A 10,997-nucleotide genomic window follows, 5' to 3' on the forward strand; every position below is an offset into this window, starting at 1 on the left:
TATATCGTACACCAGCAACGCGCCTGCAGCGCCTCTGTAGTAGGACCGTGTGATGGACCGGAAGGACTCTTGCCCAGCCTGGGGGGGAAAGACACAGAAACACGCACAAATAATCTCATTGGAAAAAAAAAATCAATTACACACTATTCACACTTGGTTGTGGATATCAGCTGTTTACAACATGTAGTACATTATCAATCAGGACATGATAGTATGCTAATTACGAGTATAGGGTAAGAAATTTACAACACATCAGTTACAAAAACTTAAAGGGAATGGACAACATTTGCTTTTGAGGCAATTTTCGGAAATAAATGGATTTGGAGGATTAGTATGTTATAGTATACAAATATTGAGTGGCTCAGCGTGGAATGGGAGGAATATTATCGCAAGGTAAAATCTGGACTTTTCCGAGTGAACTGGAAAAGTCCAGATTTTACCGAGCGATAATATTCCTCCCATTTCACAATTTAAAGCCACTCAATATTTGTTTTATATATAACTGACATATAGATCCTTGTCATTTGATATATTTGAACTTTTATTTCAATACAAAACTGGAGGAAAATGTATTTCTCTCTTCCAAACCACCCCTTAGCGAAAATGTTTGAACCCAACGCTAGCGCTGGCTCTTTGGAACAGTACGCGCTACGCGCAACGCTGAACGCGCACACCAGCATGCATTTGCACACAAATACCGCGTCATAATCCTAACTGTTCAATAGTATTTCCCATTCCCCATGGGCGGATAGTACTTTTTGAGCCGTGGCGTGAATGGGAGCAATAAGGAATGTCACGTGATGTGAGTTCCACCAATCAAATGACAAGGATCTGTATGTCGGTTATATAACAAATATTGTTAACATGACTTGTTTCACGTTTTGGGCTTGTAGATGCTGGAAAAACCAAGAAAACCAATCATGTTCTTTGAGTCTGGTTCCCTGACCCCACTTAAGATGAAACGGAGCAATTTACAGACTTCGGTGAATTGTAAGGTCAAAGAATACAGTCTAGCAGGCCTGTACCCCTTCACAGGTGTGTAATCAATTGCAAAGAAAACTAATTATGAAAAATTAGGAGCATTTTTGGAAAAAAGCCAGTTTTCTCCAATGCTGGTCGGCCGACCAACGATGGAAAAATCCCATTTTTCTTGAAAATGACAGCACACCAGGCGCCACGATTTTACAGGATGCTTAAGACTGTCATTTCCTAACAATCCACTGAGGTATTTCGTGATAATTTGATCATTTCCTTTTATGATGTTTGCAAATGTTGTATCTTCCCTTTAATTAAAAGCCAGCTTATTATATTCAGTACTGGTCAATAAAATTTCTTTTTTTGTTAATACTGATTTTTATATTCATCCATGAAGGTATAATCTACATCTTTACATGAAGGCCTAAACTGATCAGAGTGATATCTGAGGGTGCATTCGAAACCCTGTTCTTCGAGTGACCTGCGAACGTGCTCTCGAGTTACCGAGTACGAACGCCCAAGTGTGTGTGGAGTGCAGCTAGCCGGTCATTCAAGATGGCAGCTGCCGTATAAACACAGAATGAAGAGAGGGGAAATCAAATACTCTTATGAAAATAATATTTAATCCCGGAACAGCTTTAAACATTGGCAAAGACAAACCAACTCTATGCTCACGTACAATTTTTTTTTTTTATCATAACTGCTCCCGCAATGAATGAGTGTTTTTAGTTTTATCCACAAAACACGTACGCAATCGCGGAAAGTCCACAATCTTCATATATGACTTTCTCCATCTACTTCCCGGTAGGTGGAAAGTGAAAATCCTGTTCGCAAACACCATTCATGTGTTGGTCAGCGTCGTTCGAGACCCTATTCTAGTGTTAAATTACACATCATAAATTATATTCTTCTACAATATATGCTAGTGTCATACTCATAACCTAGAAATCTAATATAGTAGTTTTGCAGTTGTGCACAAACATGACAAGTATACATTCAACTCCATTTCCCTTGTACTGAACATTTCCATCATTTTTACGGAATTGTCTTCAACAATAACAATTTATCGCATTTATAATAAAAAGTAAGACAATTAAATTGATACACAATAATTATGTGCATGTCAAAGAGCAATATGCACACATGGTCCGCGCTCATGACACAGCAATGTGTGCCACACGAAGCGATCCAAATTAGCAATTCCGGTAGTCCATTGATTTTATTCACTAGTCACTGCAGTGAACACACACACACACACACACTAAACATGTGGTCGCTGCAGATGGTTGTAATAGCATGAATTTTGGTCGTAGTAAGAAACAGGAATGCTAAATTGGATTGTGCGTGGCAATGCTGGACTCAAACACGTGTGTGTACTGCGGGGCATCAGGTTTAATTGTATTACTGGCGGTTTGATCCACCATCATGACCATGGTTATTTTCAGAAGGAATGTTTGCGCTACATGAAGTACCTTTAATTAATTGTGCGTTTCATGTAAATAGGCTGCATAACTGATTTTCCTTATTACATTTTTGCAAGTAAAGTTATGAGGTATTGTACCTTGTACAATGTATGGTGCAATGATGTCAATCATTTGCAAAGTACAAACTCAAATGTACATACATACATCCAATGCTTCAGAATACATGCAATTTTATTCATAAATGTTGTTGGATTACGAACCCGACGAATTTGACAATTTTAGAAAACATGAAACGAGAACAATATGGTTATTTTATTCCCGAAGCGGGATTGTTCAAATCTGAAAAAAAATGTAATCTACATGTACATGTACATGTATTTATTTTCCCCCAACACAGTATTTTGAGTAAATTGGAAAAAAAAAAAAACTTTATGTTTCCTATTTTGTTTTTTCAGTCAAAAGCACAGCATAGCCCATATTCCTGACGTCCCTGGTATCCGACCCAATTGCATGCACGCAGAAATTTCATGTTATGTTCGTTTAAATCCAATAGGAATGCTGGCCTAAATAACTATGTGCAGATAAAATACATGTTTACGTACTTGTATATGAATGTTGCGACCTACAAAATTCATCTCAGAAAAATGAATACTCAGAGATGCATTACAATGTACAAATGTATCCAGATATATACCACTTTAGATTATGAGGACACTGTAGTACCAGGTATGCCATACATGCATACATGTACATTGTACTATGCACTGGCCAAGGTACAACAGTCACATGGGGTGATGCACATTTAATGACACTTCACAGTGTAATGGAACACAAGTGAATGCCAAGTACAATGTACATGTGTACATGTATACATACAAGTACCGGTACATGTTTAAAATGTACATGTACATGCGCTTTTTACCATGTGCTCAAATGCATGTACTGTACATGTACATGTATCAACAATAAAGTAATAAATCTGCTCTAGACATACACACCCCCACTTCAATTAAGTTTTATGTTATCAATGGTAAATGCAGTGGATAAACAAATGTAGTTTTGCAAGAGAGGTTTCTGATACGAGAGAAACGTGCTTTGTGATTGCAGTCAAGTCTTGTTAATACAAACTCGTTCGGACCTAGCCAAATTGTTTGTTATATCAGAATTTTGTATTAAGAGGAACATCAGTCCTATTCATTGTGCACATAAATGCACAGTCGGGACTAAGGCTTTATGTTTGTTATAACCAAAAATTTGTATTAATTAACAGAGTTTGTACTAAAGAGATTCGACTGTACATGTATGTACCATAGCAACTGCACGTGTGATATTTTCTATTTGTGACGGACAATTTTCAGCAAATATTTATCATCAGTATTTAACTAATTATGCCAACAAAAAATACTAAACATGTCCTTTACCCCAAGGCCATCCCCTCCCAATATATTCTCAATCCCTTCCGCTCAAATTAATATGCACTATCAGTGAAAACACGTTCCATCAATGTGGATGATGAGAATTTTCCTAAATAAAGCCAAGGATTTTCTGCTTCGGCAGACAAACAGATGAAATTTAATAAATAAAAGAATTCTACACAACAAAATTTCAAAATCCAAGCACTGTGTGCATGTACAACTAATGATGGTTCAAGCATTGTATGAAAGAAATGTCTGTTTAGTCATTTTCTTGGACATCCACTGGTGCAAGACACACACGACTAATCTTGCTGCTATCTGAACAGTCAAAGACAGTCAAAGAGTCAATCCTCTTCCCCTGCCATGCCAAGTTATACACAGGCTAGTCACCAACAGTCAGATCATATTTCAAGCAAGCACTGTGACTAGTCAAATTCAGTCACTGTACACACAAGTGTGTACAGTGAGCTTCATAGAGCTGTATGGTTAAAAAACTGCAACTTTTGTGAGCATCATAATCGTGAAGTATGTTTTGTTTTTCCATGTAGACTGGTTTTCATTCCCACAAAGGACATTGAAAACCTTTCTTCCTCATTGTCTGAGAAGTTACTAAACACTTTGTAAAGTTGGTTACGGGTACTCGATCCCATAATCTGGAACCGCTTCCTGACATCAGCGGTCGGGAACTTGTTCCGATGCACAGCCCTTGCACTGAAACAGAAAATCACTGGCCCAATCTACAGCTAACACGCGTTTCTAATGTAATATTATTTTCACTCATACATTTGTAACCAAGCACTGCTAAGCACAAATGTTTCAAATGGGAAGAGCTATGGGCCCAATTTCATGGCGCTGCTCAGCACAAAAATTTGCTTAGCACAAAAAAAGTCTGGCTTATAAAAGCAGGTTACCAGCCAAAACTCCACGTGATGTACATGTATGTTGCTCGTGATTAGTATTCAGCTGTTGTTTGCTTAGCATGAAAATCACATGGAGTTTTGGCTGGTAACCTGCTTTTATAAAGCCAAAAAAAAAAGTCTCCGGTTTCTGGTATGCGCGCACGTCGCCGTAGCCATGCGCGTCGGCAAAATGAAAAAGGTTTTTTTTCAATACAAGATGATGTTTCAAAACCGCCAAACTCACTGGTTTGACTGAAATTCTGCTGCTGCACAATTTTAACGTGTTTTTAGATGGGGTTATGATCAAGAATAAGATTTATGTGGCCTCTCTGGACTCCCATATATTTGCACTAAGTTTAGTCGGGCACCATTTGCAGTCATAAGCCGACATTTGAAGCCAAAAAAAAAAAAAAACAGGTAAAAAAAAAAAAAAGCCGCGTCACCGCACCACTTTTGGGGCAAGCTCCATACCAGAAACCGGAGACTTTTTTTTTTGGCCTAAGCCAGACTTTTTTTGTGCTAAGCAAATTTTTGTGCTTAGCAGCGCCGTGAAATTGGGCCATTAAAATTATAATTCCAAGTTTCCCTACTAAATATGTTACATACATGTATACATATTTACACTACATCTTGAGGTAAAGCATCCAGCTCAAGAACACAAACTATATTCTTGTTTCTGTATACAACCCAATGACTATTGCTGTCATTGCCTACTGGTAGATGTGCAATCAGAACAGATTCTGTTTGCGAAAGAATAACAGTGGCAAGTGTGCTTACCGTATCCCAAATCTGCAATTTAATCTGTTTGCCGTCAATATTTATCATCCGCGCTCCAAATTCAACACCTGTAAAAAAAAAAAAGGAAAAAAAACAGCCAAAACATAAGACATTAGCATAAGAAAGTCATGCAAATGTTTCAGCATCAAACGTGATTGAAATTATACTACATGCTGGGATTCCATCTGTCCAAACAGTGAACGCCATACTACACATCCAAAGAGCGGTTGACTAACGCTTGTTTAGGCAGTCACTGTCACATGTAATACAAAAGAAAGCGTTGGCATTTCCAAATAAAACGATTAAAATGTAAACTGAGATTTGTTGCAAATTCCAGGTTTTATCTGCTTAATATGCTGATTTAGAACTCTTTTCAAATGACAGATGTATATATCCTACACTTTATGTTGCAAAAGAAACTTCTATTATTAAAAGTTAAACAATTAAAAATATAAACATCATATGACAACGTGCGGTGTGAGCTGTACATGTATTATGGTGTGGAATTCATTAAGTACCCCCTCAACGTTGCCAAAAAAAATGAGAGTTATCCAGATTCTTAGCTGCTACATGCTTAGCTGCTACATGGGGAAGTGTGGCCTAGCGGTAAGGGTTCGTGACTCATGATCAGAGGGTCAGGGGTTAGAATCCGGCTGCTGGCCATACGTTGTGTCCTTGGGCAAGGCACTTTATCCCCACTTGCCTCTCTCCACCCAGGAGTATAAATGGGTACCAGCATTAGCTGGGGAGTAACCTGCGATGGACTGGCATCCTGTCCAGGGGGAATAGAAATATTCTCAGTCGTTTCATGCCACTGAAACCGGAGATAAACGCCGGCCTGATGGGCCATATAGGCTCGGGACAGACTTTACTTTACTTTTTTTACATGCCAAGCACCCACGTGGAGACGTCATGGGTGTGTGCAAATTACTGATGAAAAATTAATCATGCGTACTTCGCACCTCGCACATAAACAGTGCGTGCAGGGGTGCGTATCGTACAATGTCCCGCATGCTCCAACTCTCATCATGCTCATGAGTGTTCACACAGCTTCACCTACTGTTGGTACACAGAGCCCATAGACAAGATTCTAGCTGACTGTTCAACCTTGAAGGTTACAGACCACAGCAACCCAATCCATGCACTATTCGTGAATGGTAAGGTTATGCATGGAGCGGGGCCGTATCATAAGTACGACGCCTCATAGGTCCGACGCCTCGTAAGTCCGAAATTTCGGACTTATGAAGCGTCGGACTTATGAGGCATAAATCCCCCTCATAGGTCCGATGCCTCATAAGTCCGACGCCTCATAAGTCCGACAATGGACAAACACTGTTTCGGACTTATGAGGCGTCAGAGCTATGAGGCATCGGACTTATGAGGCGGCGGACCTATGAGGCGGAATAAATAAATAGTATGCCTCATAACTCCGACACCTCATAAGTCCGACCTGTGAGGCGTCGGACTTATGAGCGGACCCCCATGGAGCTACATGTATAGCTGATAGCGCCATGGGTAATGTACTGGTATGTGTGTTTAAACTGATCCCCTAGAAACACACTAGTAATTATCTACATCCACAGCTAGCAATGCATGATGAACGCCGCTTTAAAAGGTCATATCACTCTTTGGATGAAGTAACTTGCAGGTACCCTCTTGATATTGAATGGACAAAGGCAAACCCGGCAAAAATGTCTGGATGACTTATGATGTTTGCTTCACACTGAATGGTTCAGGTGTCAAGAGCACTAGTTAATAATACACTGCCAACCAGGGAAATTCTGTTATTTCTGTTATTCTGTATGCACAATTCAGGCGATTCACAATGCAGTATGCCACAAAGAGTTTGCCACGGAGAGTTCATTTTCCCCAGTGCATTGTGGGAGATGGTCGACAAATTCGCAGCGCGGGACATTTGAAATTGTTCGTTTGTCCCGTCAGGAGTTTTGTAAGCTTTTGATTGGAGTATCTGTTTACACTTTTCTTTTCTCTTTATCAATAATGGTGTTTTTTGTAAGTCGGCAGAATGCTATGCCCCAATCTATAAAAAAATTAGCTCAAATTGTCTGCAGACACTAATTCAAATGGGCCATGTTTTGTCGACCGTAAACTTGAAAAATTGACTCTCTTGGCAAACTCTTGGTGGCGCACTGCATTGTAAATCGCCCGAATTGGAGTCAATAGTCTTTGTATTGTCTCTCCAAAAAGTGTGTCTCTTGTTAGCCTTAGGGCAAGACTATGTCCCTTCATCCATCCATAGATCCTTTAAGGTCAAGTAAAAGAAATAAAATAATTTCTCATCCGCACTTTTTGAAAAAATGAAGGAGACGCTCCCCCCTTTTTTCCCCAAGATAGCGGATTTTCCAAGATGGCAGATAAATTCTTCCATTTTCTCGACTCTTTTGCTGATACAAAATTGTGTCCAAAAGGAGCCGTCACCCTTTCTACATATAACTACAATTTTGTTGGAAACAAATAAAGAACCAAAATATTGACAAAATTTGCAAAATATGTTGCAAGTGTACCAATTTTTTTAAAAAAGGGGGGCGGCGGACGGAAAAAGACGGCGGGCGGAAAAAGGAAGCATGTGGGGACGAGAAACGGGTTTATTTGTTTTACTTGGCTTTTACGGATAGCCACCAGACCGGACATACAGTGAAGGTATACACGAAGCGCTGCATTATGGGACAGTTTGCGTTGCACATTATTCTCATTCGTCACGCAAGCTGTCCCAGGATGCAAAGAGTAGCCAAGCTACCGCAGCGATAGAAGGCGCCATCAAACAAGACGAGTCAAATCTAGTCTTTGGAATCTCGGCACTCTCACCCGAGAAATTCTGAGCATTCACCCGAGAAAGATTCTTTGGCTCTTGCTGTTTCCACCCCAAGCATGGTGGCACGGCTAAGTTTGCCAGGGAGGGTCTGGCTGTGTTAGGGGTAGCCGAATCAATTCTTGAACCAAGACTTCTCTCCTGTCACTTTCAACTTACCTATCGTTAGATCGTGAACAGGCTGAAACCTCTTGTCTGTGAATTGTAGGAGGAGGCATGACTTCCCAACACCTGGAAATGGAGCAAAACTAAGTAATGAAGTTTCTGATATGGTTCAGTTCAATTATGAACAATCAACTTATCCAAGTAGAGAACATTTTTTTTTTTTTTACAAACGGTCCCAAACTGGTTCCACGTTCCTTATACAAACTGTACGATAAACAATGATTAGTCATGAGTGCCATGTCCAAAATCAGCAGATCTCAAATTTGCGGCGGTCATTATGATAGGCCCAGAAATGGCATCCCTAATTTTAAGTATTTCATTAACCCTAACACCTTGGGTATTTTTACTAGAAAGTATTCCTGAATCTGCCAAAATCCATCAATTTTGCCATGCAAAAAAAATGTTGGTGGCCAGTGAGTCCATCAGAATCCACCAGTTAGCCGGTCTCCTCCAACGTAAAACTAACTTATAATAATAAAACACCCATTCTGGACAAACTCTCAGTGCTGAGATTTGGGTGATCGTGTAGTGTAGGGCCCCTGTTGTGTTTGATCAAATTAGAGTAAACAAATGGGGTCTTTTATTGCTCAAAAATCACCTTTACAATCAAAAGCAGACTTTTCTCAATTCTAAGGACACCCATTTTGCAATTTTGAACAGTTTTATTGTTAGAAATCACGATTTTCCTGCGCGGTTTTCGCCTAGCGATTCAGCGCGCCGTGCGTGCTCACGGTACATCGCGCGGTGATCACCATCTTTATTTTCCGGGTTGCGTGTTGTTGCCGCGCTGTCATCGTCATTTTATCCCAAATTTCCTCAATAAAAATCAAAACCCTGCCCTCTTTCTGTGACACACCTGTTTATTGAGAATGTCGCCAACTAGTTCGGTCGGTCTAATAATTTTAAAGTGGAATTTGTTCTCTTATAGGAACCGGGCCCTACACTACTACACGATCGCCGAGATTTGATTGAAAAAGTTTGAGCAATATGCTCCAGAGAAAGTCATGGGAAATTGGGACTTACCATTTTCATGATTTTGGGGGTTTTTTTAATCAAAGTGTCATCTTTATGGTATTTAACGTTTACATGGGATAATCGTTATATCGAACCATGGAAACATTCTCGATATTGGATTTCCGATATATCGATTATTGAAAATTCTGATATCAACACGACAACATTAACACTCAACAGACAAGTGCTTAATTAAGCGGCTGATAAACATGATAGACAATAAAACATACAGTTTCATAGACTGAAAAATGAAATGGAACAGTTAAGAAGGTTACGTTACTCACGGTAATAATTTCACTACAAATACATTGCTACAAAATACTAAATATACAGTAGCACAAAGCAGCCATTTTGACGGGATCCAAATAATGAATGGCACTACGGCGGTAGTGGCCTATGCGCTTCCCCATGCACTATGCACAAACCACGTCGACACTACGGTATGGTGTCACTGTTTACACATGTGGAAAGCAGACGAGCACTAACACGGGCGTGGCAAATTTAAAGGCTGAACATAAACGTCGACATTCTGAATAAGAAAATCTCACCTGTGTCTCCTATAATGATATATTTGAAGAGATATGCGTACGACATTGTGCCTTGTTTTTAGCAATGTACACAAGATATCAATTATGATTCGGACACTGACTTCGGACAGCTGGTGCACTGCTCGTCATAAACTGAATACAACGGCCGATAATACGATGTTGCCGGGCACCACTGAGAGAAACCTGCGATGTTGATGACGACACGATTTAGAAGTTGACGTCATTAATTGAATCGCGCAGGCGTAAAACTCATTGTAAAACTTTTGGGAGCTCTGCATGCACGGAGCGCAAACATCATTTAGTAGGTCCTAATCGATGGTATTGAATGATACCGACAAAAAGGTGATCGGCGTAGCTTGTTAAACGAACAAACCCTTTTTAAAGGATCAATTCACGGTGCAACTGTTGAGCTCACACACTCTGACCATGGGGGGGGGGGGGGGGGGGTATGCGTGGGCCCAAAAACAAAAAACTTGGTCCCCCAAAAAGTGGGTCAAAAAATATTACGGCTCGGGTTTCGGGGCCCACTTAAGGGCCCCGATTTTTTTTGGATTCTAGATGCTCTGTGGTACGTACGATCTGAGGCACTTTCTGACCACTTCAACCAATTTTATTTTAGAAGAAGATGGTGATGTACTCATTGCCTGCCTTTATTGCAACGTCACATAAACAAAATTGGGTTCCTTTTTTATGTGTGGGGGGCATGACGCAAGAGCGTTCAAAAATGGAAAACAATGTATTATGCCACGTTTTGAAACTTAAAGGCATATAGGATCATTTGCATTTATCCCAAAAGTAATCTACCAAATTATTTTCGAAAAGCTTTTTTTGATTTGGGATCGTACTGGTATACTAAAACACCCTGTCAATTATTTCGTCTGGCCAGTGCTGTCATTTTGAACAAATCCCAAAATGTACCTTTCCAATTTTTTGAATAAACGAGTGATGTC

At 40.0% G+C, this 10,997-nt stretch overlaps 1 protein-coding gene across 1 annotated transcript in view; it reads right to left on the minus strand.

The window, feature by feature from the left end:
* Positions 1-10,185, minus strand: part of LOC119739225 (ras-related protein Rab-2A) — an 18,698-nt gene extending 8,513 nt beyond the window's left edge. The window contains exons 1-4 of the mRNA XM_038214077.1: positions 10,048-10,185; positions 8,480-8,551; positions 5,491-5,558; positions 1-78 (exon numbers count right to left, since the gene is read on the minus strand). The exon at positions 1-78 is cut by the window's left edge and continues 5 nt beyond it. Coding sequence (XP_038070005.1) covers positions 1-78; positions 5,491-5,558; positions 8,480-8,551; positions 10,048-10,093 — 264 coding nt within the window. The 5' untranslated portion in view covers positions 10,094-10,185. The remainder of the gene's footprint in view (positions 79-5,490; positions 5,559-8,479; positions 8,552-10,047) is intronic.
* Positions 10,186-10,997: the final 812 nt, after the last annotated feature.

This window comes from Patiria miniata, unplaced genomic scaffold (genome assembly GCF_015706575.1).
Source record: "Patiria miniata isolate m_02_andy unplaced genomic scaffold, ASM1570657v1 HiC_scaffold_30, whole genome shotgun sequence".
NCBI classification, from domain to species: Eukaryota; Metazoa; Echinodermata; class Asteroidea; order Valvatida; family Asterinidae; genus Patiria; species Patiria miniata.